The sequence below is a fragment of the Notolepis coatsorum genome (genome assembly GCF_963971535.1).
Source record: "Notolepis coatsorum genome assembly, chromosome: 5".
Classification (NCBI taxonomy): Eukaryota; Metazoa; Chordata; class Actinopteri; order Aulopiformes; family Paralepididae; genus Notolepis; species Notolepis coatsorum.
The window spans coordinates 134,206,250-134,229,306 of record NC_140169.1 but is presented as its reverse complement, the minus strand read 5'-3'; the positions used below and the strand labels follow the sequence as shown (position 1 = coordinate 134,229,306).

The 23,057-nt window shown below is 42.1% G+C and overlaps 1 protein-coding gene across 1 annotated transcript in view; it reads left to right on the top strand.

Moving 5' to 3' along the window:
- Nucleotides 1-21,480: 21,480 nt before the first annotated feature.
- The window catches only part of LOC311228361 (uncharacterized protein), a gene marked incomplete at both ends in the record, with an annotated part of 79,162 nt that continues 77,585 nt past the window's right edge, over nucleotides 21,481-23,057 (top strand). The window contains 3 exons of the mRNA XM_084314271.1: nucleotides 21,481-21,496; nucleotides 22,414-22,526; nucleotides 22,796-22,941. Of these exons, the coding sequence (XP_084170397.1) occupies nucleotides 21,481-21,496; nucleotides 22,414-22,526; nucleotides 22,796-22,941 (275 nt within the window). The remainder of the gene's footprint in view (nucleotides 21,497-22,413; nucleotides 22,527-22,795; nucleotides 22,942-23,057) is intronic.

The following is a 23,057-nucleotide window of genomic DNA, read 5'->3' as shown; positions in this document are numbered from 1 at the left end:
AATCCACTCGTCCAGAACACACAGGGATCACCAGTGTCAATGGTCGCGGCCCACTAGTTAAAACTATAATGGTCTCCAGACCAAGGCCTTCTGTCGCCTAGGTGGCTGAACAAAGGACCCTAGCCTGGGGCCGGTTTCCATAAACTTTGTCAAGTAGCCCCCATAGCACTAACAGACAAGTGGAGCCCGCCAGCAAACACTACTCACCCAACCTGGAACGCACCGCTTCTCACAACAGCGGCATGTCCGACAGTTCAGCTGTGGCCTGACAGGTTTCACCCCAACAAATACAGCAAGGAACTGCAGTTGAGAAGCATGCAGCGGCGTGCTCCCAATACGAAAACCGGTGGAGGGTTTTTAGAATGATCATCATCTTCTAGACACTCCAGTACGAAGACAATATCGCCGTATTTTCTCGAAAAATAGTGAGAGAGAAAATAAAGATATGATGTCAACGTATCCTTGTTTCCCAAAGCTGTTCCTAATCCAATTTCTTCCATCATGGTGTCAAGTGTGGGAATCTACCGAGGCACTTCTTCCTTGTGGTGAAAGCGAGAAGGAGGAGAGCAGGTGACCACACACCTGCTTATGAAGGTAAGCTGATGAGGGGTGTGGTCAGACTAATACTGGTATTAGAGGTACATTTGTGGTTTATTCAGTACGCGTGCACGTACGCGAGATAGTGCAGTGTGATGCCAAGCTAAGCCACTAACGATACAGAACTTGAATGTCTTGAGTTCGTGTGACGTGTTCTTATGTTTTGAGTAAATAAAACTCATCGTTTTTGATTGACTTGGAACTATTCACTTATTAAGTAAGTATAATGTAAAAGCATAACTTAAGTACAACTTAAGATAATTAAGTAGATACAGACTCTAAACCGCATTATGTTTTGAGTAAATAAAACTCATAGTTTTTGATTGACTTGGAATTATTCACTTATTAAGTAAGTATAATGTAAAAGCATAACTTAAGTACAACTTAAGATAATTAAGGAAGTGCCATTGGCAACCGGAAGTCAGCCGGAAGTGGCTACTATCAGATTGTGCAAGTGGAGAATAGATTCCCCCTCCCCCCCTCCCTTCCTCCCCTCCTCCCCTCCTCCCCTCCTCCCCCTCCCCTCCCCTTCGAGAGGGTAGTCCTAAGCAACTCACGAGACCTAGAAGATCTCACGGGACTTGAGGTATTCAAACGTAACTTGTTGGCGCGATCGCCGCGATGATGTCTTCACTACTGGCTTGACAAATAGTCTGAGCCAAACTCCTTGGTAAGTCATTGACAATATAATGTATTATGCCATTCACATACCATAATCTTGCTGTCATCGTTTGACTACATGCTACTTTGTGAATTATTACCGTGGTGGCAAGCAACTAGTAGCCTACAGTGCAGAACGAAGCTTGTAGCATTGTTAGCATTATTAGCTAGCATGCTAGATAGTATACTAGTTAACTGGTAAGTGAGTTCTTATGGGAATAGTATGATCACGTTCAGATACCATCACCGGGCTGTTATCGTTTGACTAAATGTTATCTCTGTGCCGTGGCAAATAGTTTGGAGCTTGTTTTAGCAAATAGTATTGCATATTATTACAGTAGCTAGCATGCTACTAACGTTAGCTAGCTAGCATGCTACTAGCGTTAGCTAGCTAGCATGCTACTAGCGTTAGCTAGCTAGCATGCTAGCTAACGTTAGTCTGCCATTTTGTTTTGTGATTAAAATGTACGTTTTTAATAGTTACATAAGCATTGTTGTAACTAGTGACCTGTTCCACCCCAGGTGAAAATCTGCATAAAATGTATACCTAGGTAAATGAAATATTGCTCCACTTCTACAAGGGTTATTTGCATATTCTTGGTATCTAGGAACATCTATGGACCTCAATGAATGTATTCTCAGTGTCAGAAATATTGTGTCTATTACTAGGCTTGCTTAAATTGTGATGAAACAAAGGAAAATATGAATTATGATTTTTCTTTTCATCTTTGACAGTGAATAAAACCATGATAATAATGACCAAACTTAAACATTCAGTACCCTCTTGAGATCATGTGTACAAAAGATCTAAGGAAATTGATAAAGGGAAGATGATCAAACTGAAGGTTCTGTATGTACAGTACTGAATTCTCCCATCCGGACCAATGCAATTTGAAATATTATTATAGAATATAGAATATATGCTTATACATTACCTTATTATAGCCAATTAGCACATTTATATATATATACATATAGTATATTTCAAATGGCCGAGTTCAATTTGGATATAGTATCACCAGGTGTGCATAATAACAGATACTGATATTTACTGTAATCGACTGTACTATTTTATTTCCCCCACAGTGTAACCATTTTGAAACTAATTTCAGATCTAATTCTTCCTACATGGTAACAATAGTGTGGAGAAACTGACTGCGTTTCAATATTTGTCAAAAACGTTACCTTTTGTAGCTTATTATCGTGAATCATAACAATTATTGATATGATTCATTCAGAACGCTGAACTTTGAACCACCATAGTATGTGACAGGAAGTGTAGATTGGAGAAATTTCAACGCAGGCCGATAGCTAGCGATCTCCTCTACAAAATGGCAAGTAAACTACAATTCCGATGGTTCAACATTTCCATTTCCGGTTCCGGGTCAGAATAGACGATCGCAAATAGAAAACTTAAAATGATATAAGTACACTTTTAACCTATTGCTAAACTATTGCCAACCCAACGTTTTACATTCTACATGTATTTGTGACATAGAAAGCTGATGCAGACCATATTTGCCCTGCGCCGACAGACCATAGTGAAGTCCAGCCCACCAGTGAAAGAGCTCATGGACCTCTGGCCTGCTCTCAAAATGGAGTCTGAGGTAATATAGATCAGCTCTCTTTCCTGTGTTAACATTTGGCACATTCTGTGTGTTTTAAAGTGAAACTTGTGATTCTTAAGCCTGGTTTATATACTCTAGCGGCGCATCTGCGTGTGTGTTCTGTGCGCCCCCGCGAGCTAGTCATCAGCGACCGATTCCGCAAAGCATGTAATGACATGGTTGACCAGAAATCCCGCCGTCATGCTCTGAAGCCCAAACCAAACAAAGTAAGAGATCCACCAAGTTGAAGTGACTAATTGATGTTGATATACTATATTGTCCTGCTGTTATTAAATATAGGTGTATGCAGAGTTCCAGCTGATTGCCAACCAGAACCTGCCCAACACATTCTACGCTGAGCTTGACCGCCATCTTCCTCGACTGATGACGTTATTCAGACAGAAGGCGTCCAAAACTGGGAACACGGCAGATGCTTTGGCTCACATTTAAAAAAATCCACGGTGAACAGGTGAATAGATTATTATACATGACATGTCATAGGTCGAACCTCTGTAACATTGAACAGGTTCAATGATTCAAATGAGCTTTTGAATTTTACAATTAGTCCACCATTGTGTTTGCCATTTTTCTGATTGCATTAAAGATGTGAACATGTTATTTGTGGACATATCTGATTGGACTGTTTAAAATCCGCTTTGTTCAGTAAATATTTCAATATAATACAATTCTTTTTTCTTCTTAATCTTACATCTTAATAGGAAATCCATGATGTTCACACCAGGCGTACCACTGTTCTCCATGCCCTGCCTGTGTATCTGCATGAGGAAGTCTCTGGATTTTTCAAAACCTGCACAGTGAGTCCGAGTGAAAATAATTTACAGTACAACTGTATATTAAGTGAACAGTTAATCAAAATGCCAGAAATCCCGCCGTCATGCTCTGAAGCCCAAACCAAACAAAGTAAGAGATCCACCAAGTTGAAGTGACTAATTGATGTTGATATACTATATTGTCCTGCTGTTTTTAAATATAGGTGTATGCAGAGTTCCAGCTGATTGCCAACCAGAACCTGCCCAACACATTCTACGCTGAGCTTGACCGCCATCTTCCTCGACTGATGATGTTATTCAGACAGAAGGCGTCCAAAACTGGGAACACGGCAGATGCTTTGGCTCACATTTTTTTTTAAATCCACGATGAACAGGTGAATAGATTATTATACATGACATGTCATAGGTCGAACCTCTGTAACATTGAACAGGTTCAATGATTCAAATGAGCTTTTGAATTTTACAATTAGTCCACCATTGTGTTTTCCATTTTTCTGATTGCATTAAAGATGTGAACATGTTATTTGTGGACATATCTGATTGGACTGTTTAAAATCCGCTTTGTTCAGTAAACATTTCCATATAATACAATTATTTTTTTCTTCTTAATCTTACATCTTAATAGGAAATCCATGATGTTCACACCAGGCGTACCACTGTTCTCCATGCCCTGCCTGTGTATCTGCATGAGGAAGTCTCTGGATTTTTCAAAACCGGCACAGTGAGTCCGAGTGAAAATAATTTACAGTACAACTGTATATTAAGTGAACAGTTAATCAAAATGCCAGAAATCCCTCCGTCATGCTCTGAAGCCCAAACCAAACAAAGTAAGAGATCCACCAAGTTGAAGTGACTAATTGATGTTGATATACTATATTGTCCTGCTGTTTATAAATATAGGTGTATGCAGAGTTCCAGCTGATTGCCAACCAGAACCTGCCCAACACATTCTACGCTGAGCTTGACCGCCATCTTCCTCAACTGATGACGTTATTCAGACAGAAGGCGTCCAAAACTGGGAACACGGCAGATGCTTTGGCTCACATTTAAAAAAATCCACGATGAACAGGTGAATAGATTATTATACATGACATGTCATAGGTCGAACCTCTGTAACATTGAACAGGTTCAATGATTCAAATGAGCTTTTGAATTTTACAATTAGTCCACCATTGTGTTTGCCATTTTTCTGATTGCATTAAAGATGTGAACATGTTATTTGTGGACATATCTGATTGGACTGTTTAAAATCCGCTTTGTTCAGTAAACATTTCCATATAATACAATTCTTTTTTTTCTTCTTAATCTTACATCTTAATAGGAAATCCATGATGTTCACACCAGGCGTACCACTGTTCTCCATGCCCTGCCTGTGTATCTGCATGAGGAAGTCTCTGGATTTTTCAAAACCTGCACAGTGAGTCCGAGTGAAAATAATTTACAGTACAACTGTATATTAAGTGAACAGTTAATCAAAATGCTAAGTATCAGTCTTCCTTCCTTCCAGGTCTCCCTTGTGAAAGAGATATTTGATCTCGACAGGACTAACCTGGTTAAATAAAAATAACCTTCTCACCAAAAAAATAGTTCTAACTAAAATATAACTTACAAACACAACTCCATATACTTAGTTTTGTGCTGCACTTTGTAGAAACCATGGATTTATTTGTGATTATTATGTCTCTTTCATTCCTTCAGGACACGCCTGATGAGCCAGAGCTTCAGGGTGTTGCAGTGGCCCTCCTTACTGTCATCAGTGACCATGGCACAAGTCCAGTTCACTACCAGCCTGTGACAATCTCTGATTGGTGATTCCTTCCTGGTAATGTTTGGACTAATCTATGCACTACACCTCAGCTACCCCAAGGGACTTACCAACACTTTTGAATTCATTCAGAAGATTTTACTAGGTCTAGAAGCTGGTAAACTGTTGCCCAGGTTGCAGACTCTCAAGAATGACTTGATGATGCAATCATTTTTTTTTCTTCTGATTTTTCAATGGATTTTCTCCCCGTCCCAATTAGTCGTTGTGCCAATTCCCCCCCCCCCCTACCTGGTGCTGTATGCATGTTCTCCTACGAGTCGGTATAAGGGCGTCCCGAGTCGATCGCACGCTTCCCCCGAGACGTGCGCCGACAGCCAGTGACGTCTTTTCACTTGGCAGCGAGGGCTCTCATTGGTGAAGTGTAACGCGTGGGAGGGCACGCTATCTCCACCAAGTCCTGCCCCGCTTAGCAAGTGCCGAGACCTGACCTGTAGGCGTCGCTGTCCACAACGCCAGATTCCCACCCGCCAGCTTCCCCACCCCCTAATACTGCCGAATTGTATTAGTGTGAACGGCCAGCCAAGCTGGTGACAACGCAGGGAGTTGGATTCGAACACGCGAATCCAGTGTCTCCAGCGTTGGTGACGAACGCAATCTCCGCTACGTCACCTGACCGCTCTTGCATTAAACTTTTGAAGGTATTATTTTGACATGACAAGGAAATTAATACCTCACCCCACATCCTTCTTTCAGATGAGTTTCTATTCCTTACTGTAATCAGTGATCATGACACAAGTCCAGTTCACTACCAGCCTGTGACAATCTCTATTGTCATTGAAAGTCATATCATGATCAGCTTCCCCAGATTTGGTGATTCCTTCCTGTAATGTTTGGACTAATCTATGCACTACCCCAAAGCACTTACCAACACCTCAAAAGTGTGTCTATAGAAACTCATCTGAAATGTCTTGTCATGTCAAAATAATACCTTCAAAAGTTGCTGTACTACTTTGCAGATGTTCAGCCAATAGGTCCAAACTACTCAATGTACCTTGTTCTTTATTTTTTATGTAATATGTTTACATTTGAGAGTTTTACAGTTCGAATTTTCTTAACCGTCTATAGCTGGCATTATTGTAATTTCATCCAAGTAAGTTTTAGAGTTGAAAGAGTTTATCAGAATCTCAAAGGCAACATCCAAGTCCCAAACGTTTGTTTCTCGAGGAACAATAGGAGGCAATGGGCATAAATGCCACTCTGCTCTGACTGCTTCCATTGCTTGTAGGCAGTGGTAGAGTTAGTGTTCTCAGTACAGAGTACAAGGCGATATACCAGGAGCCATAAACGCAACACAGAAGCGTTATTATTAACATATACAGAATATGAACTTATACAGAATATGAACTGGTCAATTACACAACTAGAGTGAATAAAGACACAATAATTGATTAATAAAATAACTATTCACCATTAGCTGGACTCAGTTCCGTTTCACTTGAATGAATCGCTTGGGAGTCAGCAGCAGCAGACCATCGATCTTGTATGCTGAGAGTGGGACTGTATCCTTGAGACCTTGTAGGCAGTAGTATACTGCCCTGTCAAGGGCTAACCGCAGTAACTTGAAAAAAGTAAAAATTTAGTTATGAGTGAAATTGACCTTGTCAATAAATGTTTTATCTTGTGACCAAGTTTCAGATGTTAATGTCGCTCAGTTTTGGAGATATGGGGTTTTAAAAACTGCAGTAACTACAAAATCACACTCAAAACCCAGGCAGACCGCAGTAACTTCCAAACAGTGAAAAATGGCTTTAAAGTGTTTTGACTTGCCATCCAAAATGTGTTATAGGTAAATAGATGATAGTACCCAGATTTAACATGTATTAATGAAGTAATCTTTAGGCATACAAAAATATGACACAATTATTTTAATTAACCCCAAAAAAGCAGATATTGCACTCTGCTGCACGATTTCCTTAAATAATTATACAGGTAATGTACAGGCAAAGTGCAGTAACTTCAAATACAATGTTTTCCCTCCAGCTTTCATAACTTAACCTAGCCATTTTGAAAATGAAATTTAATACCTGAATATATTGGAATGATGATGATCCAAATAAAATGGCTAGGTGAAGTTATGAAAGCTGGAGGGAAAACAACATTGCATTTGAAGTTACTGCACTTTGCCTGTACATTACCTGTATAATTATTTAAGGAAATCGTGCAGCAGAGTGCAGTATCTGCTTTTTTGGGGTTAATTAAAATAACTACGTCATATTTTTGTATGCCTAAAGATTACTTCATTAATACATGTTAAATCTGGGTACTATCATCTATCTACCTATAACACATTTTGGATGGCAAGTCAAAAAACTTTAAAGCCATTTTTCTCAGTTTCACTGTTTGGAAGTTACTGCGGTCTGCCTTGACAGGGCAGTATAGTTAGTGTACTGTATAGTGTTCTTAGTACAGAGTACTGTAGTGTTCTAGTTATCATTCTGCAAACATAGCCTGCTCTAAATGACGGATGGTGCCTCTGACATTCTGACTAACTCTTTCAATGAAAACACCATCTTGTTCCATGATACATCATGGAGCAAATACATGCAGCTGCATTTCCATATGTAGGTATGTGCACTATTAACAGTATTGCCAGCTGTATAGCATGTAATGTGGATTGGTATTTTGGTTCCACATTGGCAGGACCCAATATACAGCACAACGTTTGTGAATTTTACATGTGCCAAGCGGATTGACAATTTTCAGATAATCTATACATTTTATTCTGTACTGTACATAGATACACTGTGTTATCCCAACGGTCACAATAGTTGCCGTCAACATGTTTGCTCATTCTATGACCACACTATACAAATTTGAGTAATTCAGCCAGGATGTAAACGGCTCTGGTCATGTGCACTGCACATATTGAGACCCTTTATTATTTCAATATTTGCTGGAAATACATTGATACATCATTCAGTAACATTTTCAGAGCCTTATAACAAACATTATTACACTATTGTGACCAGAGGGATTAAATGTGTAATATACATTACATTGTATGTACATGTTATAACATGCATGTATTTATTTTCTATATATATTTTCTATATATATATATTTTCAATTTTAACATTGCCATAATGTTGGAGAGGGCAACACAATGTTTTTGTAAGATAAATAGATGTATACTCTTTGAATAGAAATAAATATAAAGAGTTTGAAGTTGTAACACAATGTTTTTGTAAGATAAATAGTTTCGATGAAGAACAAAACCTCCTAAATGCATACAAAAAAAGGGGAAAACTTCATATCTGCACTTTGCAAGGCACTAATACCTGGTCGGTATTGTTAACATATATAGTCCAAAAACAGTGTACGGTGTTTACAGTGTTATTGTACATTGCTAACATACAGATTATATATGTATACTCTTTTATACTCTTTGAATAGAAAAAAATAAAAGAGTTGTTTGAAGTTGATATAATGTGCTTGTGTAGTTATTTTTCTGTTAACTTTTTCACATGGATTTTAAAACTGAACCTTAAGTTATAGTAACTGCAAATATTTGAGTTGATTAACGCTAGGTTATGACTATAACCAAGTTCTGTTAGTTAGAGGTGACGCTTGGCATCACACTGCACTCGCTCGCGCACGTGCACGCGCACTGAATAAATTCCACAATGTACCTTTAATACCAGTATTAGTCTGACCACACCCCTCATCAGCTTACCTTCATAAGCAGGTGTGTGGTCACCTGCTCTCCTCCTTCCCAAGCTTTCACCACAAGGTGAGGTCAAGGGCTGCAGCGGCCGTCTGATGCCAAGCGTCACCTCTAACTAACAGAACTTGGTTATAGTCATAACCTAGCGTTCTGTTCCGTTAGAGGCTCTGCTTGGCATCACACTGCACAATGGGAGGCCAAGCGGAGCCGCTGGCTGACAAATACACCCCGCTGACAGCCCCCCAAAACCATCAGAACAGGGAGGGCCGAGCCCCCCCGACCCCCCCTAATGGAGGGTATCCCCCCTATTAGGGGCTTCACGGGAAGGCGACGGACCCAACCGTGCGAAGAGGCACTCAAGCAACTCAACGCACAGGGTGAGCAGACCGTGGCTTGACCCCACGACTACACACACGCACAACCCGCATGCCACCCGGGAACGAACGGAGGAACAACCTCGTTACTGCCCCCAGAATCACGGGGTCAAGGGCAAACCCAACCCCGTGGCAAGGCCGTAGCAGCGGAGCGCGAAGGAAGACCCAGACCCACCAAAAGGACTGGACTCCCTGGAATAGGGGCCCGGAGAAGTCCATGATGCCAGCATCAAGACCCCACCAGGTGGGCACGTAGTGCCCCGCCCCCCACATCGCCAGCGTATTCGGACAAAGGCCCCCCAGTTACTGCACCTGGTAATCCCAGGCGGTATCCCAACCAAGTACTAACCAGGCCAGAACCTGCTTAGCTTCCGAGATCGGACGAGATCGGGCGTGTTCAGGTCGGTATGGCCGTAAGCCGAGCGGGCCCCGTCCCCCCAATAGTACACCGCCTGGCACACTGACCCTGTAGAACAGACAGTCAGCATGGCCGTAAGCACACAAAAAAAAAAGGTTTAACCAACGGAAGCAGGCAGCGCACCGGGGAAAAACCAGGCAACAGGCTGTTAACCCTAGCCTGGAGACTGCGGACGAGACAGGCGCCAGAGGGGACAGCTGAACACAGCTGCCCCGGCGGAAGGGGCGTATGCTGGCGTTGTTGCATGACCAAGCCTCCATTTAAAAACCCCCACCCAGAGGGGTCGAGGCAGAGAAGGCTGACACGATTGGCAGACGTCATGAACGTGCAGGGGCACCCTCAACCGGTGAACCCGGGAGTTGACACTGCACCAACACACCAGGGAATCAACCACCTCGGTGTTACCCAATGCGGTGGTTGTTCCTATAACCCCTCAAGAAAAAACTCCAAAACACACCTGCGGGTATACACCGGCTATACCGCAGTACAAGTGTTTCAGTTTTCAAAAAGGGTTAACCCAGGCCTACGGGTCGCAAACATCACTTCGGACCGGGCCTGGCGGTACGGGAAGCACAGGGTCACCAGAGGAGGTCAAAAAACCACCCCCACAGGCCCCTCTTCGCCATGCGTGAGAGAGGAGCGAAAAATTATGGAGAACCAGCCCCTAAGCACACCGTACTTGGTATTCCCAGGCGGTCTCCCAACCAAGTACTAACCAGGACCAACCTGTGTAGCGGCCGAGATCCGACGAGATCGAGCGTGTACAGAATGGCATGGCTGTAAGCCATTACGACAGTGCTGAGTAAAAACATACCCAACCAGGGTCTCCATAGCGCTTAACCCTGTGACACCCAGACCGACCTGGCATTTTTCCCCCTGAAAAAAGCCCAAGTCCCTCAGGGTACCAGAACAGCAGATCTGCATCCCCGGCGGACAACGGGTTCAACTGATGACCAGAACCAGTCCCGTGCCCTAACCACGCCGACATGCCTACTCCAGGAGAAGGGCAGATATGCGTGTCGATCTTAACATGAAAAGAAGGCGCCACCCAGACGTTCGGGCGAACCGCGCCTGGTGGCCCACCCCAAGGGCGTGAGACCCCTCCACATATGTTCAGATCCATTCCGTCATCATCCCCCAGACATGAACGAGAATCCGTCGAAAAACCAACCCAGGTCGTGGGATTTGGTCGTCGGAAGAGGAAAAACCCCCATCTCAGTTGCTTTATAAAAACGCTGTTTCAACCACAAGCAACCAAGGCGTGCCAGTCAATCGCCTGTTTACAGCGAGCTAGCACTATACGTGCGTCGGGACACACCCCCATCAATGAACAGGCTATTTAGACCTGTCATTGAATCCCCAAGGCGCCCAGGGGAACGACAAGAGGGGTGTGACACTCCCTAACTCCAACACTTCTGGAATAGAAAAGAAGGAAGCATCAACAGTATGTATCCCAGTCTACACAGCCGGGGTAAAAAATGTTCACATTTTTACATCCCACCACCCTCCCATAGGAAGGAGACGGGGATCCCCAGAGAGACTTCCCACGCGAGCTGTACAGATTGAAAAGAATATATTGCACCTTGAGCCATGTAAAAAACTGGTTTTAGGGCTCTCCGGGGAAGAGGCACTGAACCCATACACACTCAATAAACGAATTGAATCGAATACACATACAATAGAAAAGGACCCTTCTAGAGGGTCCACTCACTTTGACAATCTGAGGAGGAAGGCTCTGTACTCTGATGGAGGCTCCCTCACATGGAAGAAGGAGTCCGAACTCACAGAAGGCCCGAATAGGCGCTTGGTGAGGAGGAGCCCTGACCACCCCCCCTGAAAACAGATCCATCACATGGACCTGAACAGCACACGGAAGTCCTACCAACAGAGACGCGCACGGTGACGTACTCTATGGCGGGGGAATTCCTGCGGTGCACACGCCCAATATACCAGGCCGTGGGACCAGGAACTCCCACCCCCCCCCCCCCCCCCCCCCCGTAACGTGCCGAACCGCCACGTGACGGGAACCTTGAAGGACAGGGGGTGTACCCCTGACCGACAGAAACAATGGGGAGAGGAAAGGTTACCAGTTCACCCCTTTACGACCCCACACCCATGATACGATGTAATGACAAAAAGAGAATATGACACAGTCATAGTCAACTCTGTGAAGTGTTTTACAGCTCCACACAGCGCATGAGCTAACCTGCTATCTGATTTTTACTAAGGAAAAACACAGAATAGAGAGGGCTCTAAGAGCCCCGGTCCAACATACACATGTGCTTCTGTGGCCAGTCCAACCCAGTTGTAGGTCACATGACACACACAACCCATCATCACCTACAAAAAATGGCAAAAACACTCAACAGAGGAACGCCGTTTTTTTCACAATGAGAGAATACATCATTCTCGATTAGTATCGGCCACAGGCCTTGCTAAGCACACATGACAGCAACCAAACCATTTTCTTTTTTAGGAAAATAAGTCTCTCCAGCAGATTTAGCACAACCTCAGCAATCAAGCTAAGAGTTACATCGCATCCCTACCACACAAAAGACACAAATAGTGCACAAACATGTCTGATAGGAGGATGAAAAAGTCCCCAGGGAACCGGGGGGGAAAACACAATCCTCCTATTTTACCCTCAATACGGCCAGTTAAAACAGGAAAACCTGTTAATATGTGAACACACTGTTCATTGTCATCACAGTCTGAGAAAGAACATTCTTTTACTCACTTGTCACCAAGCATAGCTTCATAGGTTAGTTACCTTAGTTGTGAGTACACGGTACATATAAACACCATGATGTTTCTCACACAACAACCAGATCATTACATCCCGATTTGCACGGAGAAGCTAACTGCCAGTGACAAAAACAGCTCACACATAACCCGCAACGTATCCTAAATGCATTGCAGCAACACACGTTTTGGGAAAAACACCGTTATTCACAATACATTTAGCAAAGTAAAACCAGAAGACGTGTTATGAGGTCTGGTCAACCCCGTTCCTACCCGGAATGCAGATCAGCGAAGTGCAGTCACAGACACCGTAGGAACACAGCCGCTCCTGTGTTGTCCGAACTGGGCAGCGTCACCGCCCCAACCCGCACTACAGTCCCCTGTTGATGCAACCTTGCCGTCCTGGCTCAGGGCAGGGTCGACGAAACATCCCCTGTCAAGGATGACGTCGTGGTCAAGAGTGTAAAACATGTTAAAATCAAAGCACGTTCAACAGAATAGCATCAAGCTAACGGCCGCTCCAACCGTTCGGGTGCTACTGCTTCTGCTCGCGAGACGCCGAGCTAACGACGCACGCGATCAGAAGCGAGCTCACGGCGGCGCGCGAGAAGCTAAGCTACCCCGCGCCAGGCCATGGCCTATAGCAGCAAGCTAACGTTACCTAGCGACCACGACATGCTAGCCCCGCAGCTAACAGCTGACTGGCTAATAGTAGGCCCAACCTAAGCAGGCCATGCAGCGATCCAGCAGGCTAACGCAGCAGTTAACAGCTGACTGGCTAACCGCAAGCTATGAACATGTAAACAATGACATAACACTCACCCAGACAGGCCGCCGTTCTGAACCTCTCCTCACTTTTTAAGAGAAAAGAGAAAACAAGATGTCAACACCGCTTCACAACGGTGATTTTACCACACCCGACGGAATCAGCACAATACCAACTGGCCTGTGTAGCTGACTTTGAACATGAATCTGCCGCTATCGCACATTCATGCACATATCCCCTCGTGAAGGAATACTCTCATTTGGATATGAAAGATGGGGCCTTAACACGGTGACAGAGAGAATCCACTCGTCCAAAACACACAGGGATCACCAGTGTCAATGGTCGCGGCCCACTAGTTAAAACTATAATGGTCTTCAGACCAAGGTCTTCTGTCGCCTAGGTGGCTGAACAAAGGACCCTAGCCTGGGGCCGGTTTCCATAAACATTGTCAAGTAGCCCCCATAGCACTAACAGACAAGTGGAGCCTGCCAGCAAACACTACTCACCCAACCTGGAACGCACCGCTCCTCACAACAGCGGCATGTCCGACAGTTCAGCTGTGGCATGACAGGTTTCACCCCAACAAACACAGCAAGGAACTGCAGTTGAGAAGCATGCAGCGGCGTGCTCCCAATACGAAAACCGGTGGAGGGTTTTTAGAATGATGATCATCTTCTAGACACTCCAGTACGAAGACAATATCGCCGTATTTTCTCGAAAATAGTGAGAGAGAAAATAAAGATATGATGTCAACGTATCACTCCTTGTAAACTAACTAACTTTCCCCTAACAACACGTCAAGTGGGGTACTACCGAGGCACACTCTTGTGGTGAAAGCGAGAAGGAGGAGAGCAGGTGACCACACACCTGCTTATGAAGGTAAGCTGATGAGGGGTGTGGTCAGACTAATACTGGTATTAAAGGTACATTGTGGAATTTATTCAGTGCGCGTGCACGTGCGCGAGCGAGTGCAGTGTGATGCCAAGCAGAGCCTCTAACGGAACAGAACTTAGAAATTTGAGTTGATTAACTTAAAAGAAATGAGGCATGGGATGGCCTCAATGTCGTTGAGTTCTGTTAACTTAATCACATGGATTTAAGGTTGAACCTTAAGTCACAGTAACTGAACATATTTGAGTTGCCTTCACTTGAGAACCTTAAGTCACAGTAACTGAACATATTTGAACTGCCTTAACTGAGAACTGTAAGTCACAGTAACTGAACATATTTGAGTTGACACCACTTGAGAACCTTAAGTCACAGTAACTGAATATATTTGCATTGCCTTAACTGAGAACTGTAAGTCACAGTAACTGAACATATTTGAGTTGACACCACTTTAGAACCTTAAGTCACAGTAACTGAACATATTTGAACTGCCTTAACTGAGAACTGTAAGTCACAGTAACTGAACATATTTGAGTTGACACCACTTGAGAACCTTAAGTCACAGTAACTGAACATATTTGAACTGCCTTAACTGAGAACTGTAAGTCACAGTAACTGAACATATTTGAGTTGACACCACTTGAGAACCTTAAGTCACAGTAACTGAATATATTTGCATTGCCTTAACTGAGAACTGTAAGTCACAGTAACTGAACATATTTGAGTTGACACCACTTGAGAACCTTAAGTCACAGTAACTGAACATATTTGAACTGCCTTAACTGAGAACTGTAAGTCACAGTAACTGAACATATTTGAGTTGACACCACTTGAGAACCTTAAGTCACAGTAACTGAATATATTTGAATTGCCTTAACTGAGAACTGTAAGTCACAGTAACTGAACATATTTGAGTTGACACCACTTGAGAACCTTAAGTCACAGTAACTGAATATATTTGAATTGCCTTAACTGAGAACTGTAAGTCACAGTAACTGAACATATTTGAGTTGACTCCACTTGAGAACTGTAAGTCAGAGTAACTGACCATATTTGATTTGACTTAACTGAGAACCTTAAGTCACAGTAACAGACCATATTTGAGTTGCCTTAACTGAGAATTGTAAGTCTTAGCCAACTGAAAACATTTGAGTTTATCAACTTAAAAAAATTGAGGCCATGTATGGCCTCAATTTTTTTAAGTTCTGGAAACTTATTCGGGTTTACAGTGTATAAACAAACTAGGTTATTATGTTTCGCGTTTTTAACGCTGACTGATTATGAAATGCGTGGAGCATAATGTTGAGGCAGATTCACTCGTCACTGTACATCACTTCTGAAGTAAACAAACTAGCTGACTGAACTAGAAAGCGTAACGTTATTATGTTTCGCGTTTTTAACAACCAACTACCAGATTCACTCGTCACTGTACATCACTTCTGAAGTATAAACAAACTATACTGCTGTGACGATTTTGAATATCTTAACATGTATTTACGCCCAATAAATTTTTTTAGATGAATGATTGTGGATATAATATAGAAAACACATCATTATGATATTGTCAGATGGCGTTGTCAGATGTGTAGAATTCACCTTACAATTATGTACCTTACTGTACCTCTGCTTGCGCCTACAGCACAGCAGGTAATGGCGTTAATCAATGAAACATGTAACCTACACCTACTGTACCTTACTGTACCTCTGCTTGTGCCTACAGCACAGCAGGTAATGGCGTTAATCAATGAAACATGCGAATTGCTCTGTGCTGGCACAAAAGCTTGCACGTTGGCGGCAGGGTCCATCGCGAAATAGTTAGTTAGTTAGTTAGTTAGTTAGTTAGTTAGTTAGTTAGTTAGTTAGTTAGTTAGTTAGTTAGTTAGTTAGTTAGTTAGGCAGTTAGTTATGGCGTTAAGTGATGCGGCGATAGCGATATGGCATTAACCAACAACAACGGGCATTAACCAACAACGCAAACACAACGAGGCATTAACCAACGAGCACCTCTCGAGCACCTCTCAGAGCACCTGGGGGAGCCTCATGCCTCATGCCGCGTCTGCCGCGTCTCTCTCTGTTACTGACAACACACAGCGCGGATAAGGGCGTGTGCTAGGGCGGTCACGTGGCCGTGTGGCCAATCAGAGAAATGCTGAACGAAAAGCTGAACACAAGTTGGTTGCCTTTAATATTCACGCCTCCCGGACCCCCCATTGGATAATCCATCCATTATCCCACGCTCCTAACCAGACACTACCATTATATGCTAGCTTTTATTATCTCCACCACTTCTAACCACATTTTCATTTTTGATTCATTGAGACCAGTGATGAGAATAACGGCGCTATAAGTAATGACGTTACTAACGCCATTACTGTTTTCAGTAACGAGTAATCTAACGGATTACTCTTCCAATCTTAATAACGCCGTTGCCGTTACTGCAAATAAATCCGGCGCGTTACTATGAATGAACCTGTTTCTTTCATCAGACAGATATCTGCGCTGAGAGGCGTCTATACAAATAGTAGCTCTAGTTCTGCAGACCCCTCTCTGATTGGTTGAGCTCCATTTCTGCAGCCCCCTCTCTGATTGGTTGAGCTCCATTTCTGCAGCCCCCTCTCTGATTGGTTGAGCGAAGCCCTCGCGCGTAAGGTTATCGCGGTGCTTTGAGGTGCTTATCGCGGAATCTGCCATGATTTTCATTCAGCGCTTCAGCTCACCTGGCAGAGCAGCGGTCCTGCGGTCCTTGCGGTCCGTTGTTGACGAGTTCGAATCCCATAAAAAAAAATTTTTTAACGTGATTTTTTTTTTAACGTGTATTCTTTCGCCGGTTAAGGTTAGGCATGGTTAAGGTTAAGGTTAAGGTTAGGCATTGTTTCGGAGTTGGTTAAGGTTAGAACGGTTAAGTTTAGGCGCTGTTAAGGAGCTGGTTAAGGTTAGAGTTGGTCAAAGAGAATGGCAATAGACAGCCTATTTCCGCGCGACAGCTCCCAGCAGAGGGGCTGCAGAAATGGAGCTCAACCAATCAGAGAGGGGTCTGCAGAACTAGAGCTACTATTTGTATAGACGCCGCTGAGAGAGGCAATATTATGTTCTTCCTTGTTTAGTGGGCAGTGCGCGAGTCCAGCGGATACAGCTGACGAGTGACGATTGGCTGAGGCTGAGTAAAATGTCATGGTAAGCCAATCAAAGGTAGAGGTGGGCGGGTCTAACGCATCCAGAGTCTGAGCCACTCGAGCCACAACACAAGCGATTCAGTCAGCGGAGACCGCGGGGCCCCGTTCCTCGTACCTGGATAACTGAGTTAGCCGGATAACTTTAACTGGATAACTGAGTTAGCCGGACTTTCCGGTTCCCCGTACCTGGATTTTCCAAATCACCATGACAACAGATCCAAAAGTTTGAGCCTGGTCGAAAGCAGAGTTTAAGTTCAAGTTAGCCTGAACCATCGCCACACCCCGCAAAGAAGTGACAGCCCGTTTCCTGAAATTATTCCCACAGTCTACGATCTGCATTATACCATTCTGAATTACGTTTTTGTGCTCCATTCTTCCAGAGGGGGCTTTTGAAATGTAAAATAGACCCAAAATGCTGATACTAAATTCACTTTGTCCTAAATAATGCACGTTATATATACCGTGGCGCTCGCTCGTGCGATGTACACATTATGTGGTTATTTTAATTGTAACTGGGATTAAGATGTCTGATGAGATGCGCTGTTTGACGGATTTGAGAAATTGAATGAGCCGTTGACGTCACATTAATGAATGAGGATAAAGAGATAAAACTTCATTCAAAACAGAGAATATTCTAAACACGGGTCTCTCGTTCATTAATGTATAAACAATGAATTTATCCCATCTGGCACAGTGGCTCAGCGGTAGTGCTCAATCCTGGCAACCCGGCGACCGGGGTTCGAAACCCTGTCTTTCCAATATAAATTTTTGGAATATAATATTAATGATTATACGCAAAGGTAGCATAGTTTTAAGTTAAAATATTATAAATCTACATGCATTGAGGATGTCATTCTTTATATAGCTCTCAACGTGCACCAAATTGAATTATTCCTATATTGCAAAAAGAAGGAGACGACTGGGTCTCGAACCCCGGTCGTCTGCGTGAAAGTCAAAAGAACAACCCGTTAGACCACAGAGAAGATAAGTAAAAGATCGACCATACATCAATCAATGGGTAAGGGAGCCGTATCGTTATTCTGTATAACAGTTTTACTAATTATTTTCGCTAGCAAGATCTCATTTGATTATTCAATCCAGCAGGCAAGTTTAAAGAAATATAATCTGATTGATTGAGGTAATGAGGGACTTGAAATTAGCCTATAGATAGACATTTAGATGGGCATTTAACTTGTCGGCGAGGCGATTGAGCCGTACTGCAATATGTTAATAAAGTTCTAAATCAATTAATCAATCAATGCCGCTAGAGAATCAGATTCTCTGCTATCGATACGTGCTGGCTTTTCAACTGAAGCGGCCGCGCGCATTTAGCCTGGGTCGCAAGTCTGGCTTGAGTTAACGAGACTGAATCCACCTTCGAGGAACAGGAAAATCCCGGCTTCAAACATCGGGTTAACTGAAGCTGGATAATGACATCTTGATCGACTTAGTTGAACCAGGTACAAGAAACAGGGCCCCGTCTGTGTAGTCACTGTAGTGTACGGTTTGATCCCAAATAATCTAAAACGAATCCAACGGAACAACATAATAAGCGAGCAGTCAGCGTGAGACCGCGGTTCACTCTTGTGTTGCAGCGCAGGGCAGTAGTGGCTCTACTGCTGACAGGCTCAACCATAGATATAAATCTATGGGCTCAACATAGTGCTGCACTTCCTGGTTTAATAGCACAGTCTGGTGTGCACTGCGCAGAGATATATCTGTATGTCATGCATGTCTTAAATGTCATGATTAGATTGTTTTAGAATGATTCGATTAGATTCTTATATCTGTATGTTGTGTATGTCATGAATTGAAAATGGGGGACCCTGATGTAAACAAGACGAAAGTCTTTCTCTGATCTGCATCCCCTTAACAATTGTGTGTATTGAGCCGTAGTGCTGTACCCATTCTGCAATCTGTTAATTAAAATGTTCAATCAATATTGAATATCAGTATATATTTGTTATTTATTTTTGGTATAGTGCTTAACAAGCATAATTTAATGTTGCCCAGTTGTGGCCTGTTGAGGGGCAATACATATCGAAAGTTCCAAAACATCTATTGTATTTGTATGATCCACTAATATATAAACATAGTAATTATAATATCTACATACATGGCATTTGATTGGAGGCTAGTCTCACTTTGTCCCACAGCAACATTAAAATAGTTTAGATTTGTGTATGTTGTTTATGTAAAAAAAATATATATATTGAAAGTAACGCAATAGTTACTTTCTGAAGTAACTAGTTACTTTTATAATTTGTAACTGAGTAAGTAATTTAGTTACTTTTTGGAAGAAGTAACTAGTAACTGTAACTAGTTACTTTTTAAAAGTAACTTGCCCAACACTGATTGAGACCCAAAATTCTTGCTGTAGATATTTCTTGATAAATCACATCGAGATATGTAATAATCCAGACCTTTCGGCACATTTTTTCCGGTTGGAACCATCGTGATGCTATCAGCTTTTTAGCCACTGTGATACCCAATAAAACCAATCTCTTTAGCTGTGGATGTACTGCATTCTCAAAAACATCATTCAGCAGTAATACAGAGGGGTGTACAGGTATATTCAGAGTTAAGAGATTTGATAATTGCTGGGTCACCTCTTTCCATTCATATTTTGGTCCATTTTCGAATTTAGAAAATGACCCTTTCTTTACAGGTTTTGACAAAGAGTATATGTGAGACAAACTGATTCATTTAGATGAGATGAAATTCTTGATATATCAGATTTGCCAGATTTTTGTCTACATTTACCAGTATCAAAAGATAGTTTTGACACAACCTTGACATCATACACTCCCCATGATTTAACTTTTCCATAACCTGGTTGGTATTGACGGATGCTCATGCCACATGCTTGCAGTGGTAAATATCTTTACTCAAGTACTGTACTGTACAATTTCGAGGAATCTGTACTTTACTTGAGTGTTTTTATTTTAGGGAAGTTTGAACTTTTTACTCCACTACATTCATCTGAACCCATCGGGTTTGCATAAAAAACATGGCAAGATTGATTAGGTACTTTCAAATCTGAAGCCTGACAACTTCAATAGGATGTAATCAGAGCAGCATAACTGGACCACATACCACTTTAACATAACCTTTAATCAGAGCAGCATAACTGGACCACACACCACTTTAACATAACCTTTAGAGGTCAATGGTTCGAGGCATGAACCATTGACCACGTGCTACACAGTGGTGGTGAAGGAGGCAATTTCCACCCTACATTGTGGGGAGAGCTTCGAGTCTAGACTCTAAAGAAAAATCACTATATAAATGTTTAATTCATTCATTCAAGCGCTGGAATACACAAACATCATGTAGAATGTGAACTTTTACTTTTGATACTTGATACTTGATACTAAGTACATTCCATATAAAACACGTCTCGTAGCATTTTGAATGGAGGACTGTTTTGTTTGGGTATTTCTACTTTTACTTAAGTAAAGGAACTGTGTACTTTTTCCACCACTGCATGCTTGCTAGTGGTACAGTAGTCAGCACATTTGTATAGCCATTTCAAAGAATCCCCTTATTGCATATAGTTCAAGGCCTATCTTTAGGAAAAGTGATACAACACACCCTTATTTGAAGTAACTACCATGATTATGAAGGGCTACTATGGTGGGGGGCAGACTATCTGTATATTACAGTCTATTATTTGACCCAAATCAACTTTGTTTTATTTTACTCTTTCGTACATTACTCACTGAAACAATATGGTTAAAGCAATAACTTAACCTTTAAAGCTGACATTATATTAGTAGCAGAGTGGATGGAGGGGCTATGCCCAAGATAGTTTAATTTCATTGAGAGAGAAAAAAGCATCAGTACTCTGCTCTCTCTCTTATCGGCCTTCTATACAACATATATAGGTGTTTCAAACCAAAAAGACTGATTCTGCACGTTGGCTATCATATCCATGGAAATGCTTGCCTTTGTCCCTCCACACACGCGAACAGAATGAACTTTGGAGCCGGTACAGTACTGTATGTGAATCCCACCCACAACAACTTGGGTATAAAAGACCTTTGCTGGGTATGAGCAGACAGTCTCAACCGAGTACTCGCCAACTAAGGAGAGAGCTTTAAATATAACCCAACATGGGGAAGCTCTGCCTTTCGCTGCTTTTAAGCACTCTTGCCTTGGCTTGTAAGTATCTTTACAACTGCACACTTACAGTAGAGGAAACTAAAAATGTAAACTGTATTGTAAGTTATTTGATTTATTCTATGCTTTTATGTTTTTCTTTATTTTTCTTTATTTTTTATAATATGCATAATTTAATCATATTGAGTAAATTATGTAGACATACAATGCAGAATGAGATTCATTTGAAATGGTGTTTAATTAGTAGATACATTTTGTGTGATCTTGATCCTGCTATTTTGCATAATAGAATCATTCTAATTCTTAAGTCTAAGACTTAAATGAAAGTACTTTATTCCAATTCAAGTTTGTGTGACTTGTGTAAATTTCATATGTTTTCCATACAGATGCCCATCATACAGAACCATCATGCCAGTGTAAGTTCCAATTCTTGTGAGATATTCATAAGAAATTATACATGAATCTTATATGTTGGTTTCACAGTAATCATTCAGACTCCCAAATGATGGGGTGACTTCATGATACGTCTTTACACCCACACAATTATATATATATATATATATATATATATATATATATATATATATATATATATATATATATATATATATATATATATATATATATATATATATATATATATTTTTTTGTCCCAACATGTTTGTATAAACTCGTACTGTAGTTATTGCACTTTGAACATATTGACCATAATGAATCGTAGTTCTCACTGTATTGACAGTGTGCAACACTTTTTTATTTTAATAAAATCACTATCTTCTCCAACAGTGGATGGAAGGTACAAAGCCTTCAACAAGTATGAATACCAGTACGAAGCAGAGTCCATAAATGCCATCACCGGAGCCTCAAGTCTCCGCAATGGACCCAAGGGCTCTTGCAAGGTAGATGATGCGATACACTGACCATTGGGTCTCAGATCATTTCACCTGTATTCTCCCCATGTGATGTGCATTTTGTCAAGTAGGAGGAGTAGCATACTGAGCATGTCCCTCTTTTTGCTCTGCCTGCCTTATCTCGGCACCGCAATGGAAATAAGTCTAAGGACTTTCTTGCGCTATCCTGATGTATTTTTATACTGTATGCACATGTGTATTGTATTTTATTATGTCAAATAAAATCAATCAATCAATCAATCAAAATCTCCTCACAGGTCGAGATCGAAGTGCCTCAGACCTGCGCCTACATCGTACGCACCACTGGCTGTAGCCTGAGTGAGGTGGTGGACATGGACGCAGAGGGCCACCCTGTGTTCGGTCTTGCACCCAGCTCTGATGCCTTTGCTGCTGAAATGGAGAAGTGAGTTTGCTCTTTCAGAATTGTTGTAATCAATCTGATGTGAGATTATTTTGATTTAAAGCGGTCTCAGGAATGCAACTTTATAATCACGAATAAACCTTTTTAGGATAGAACCA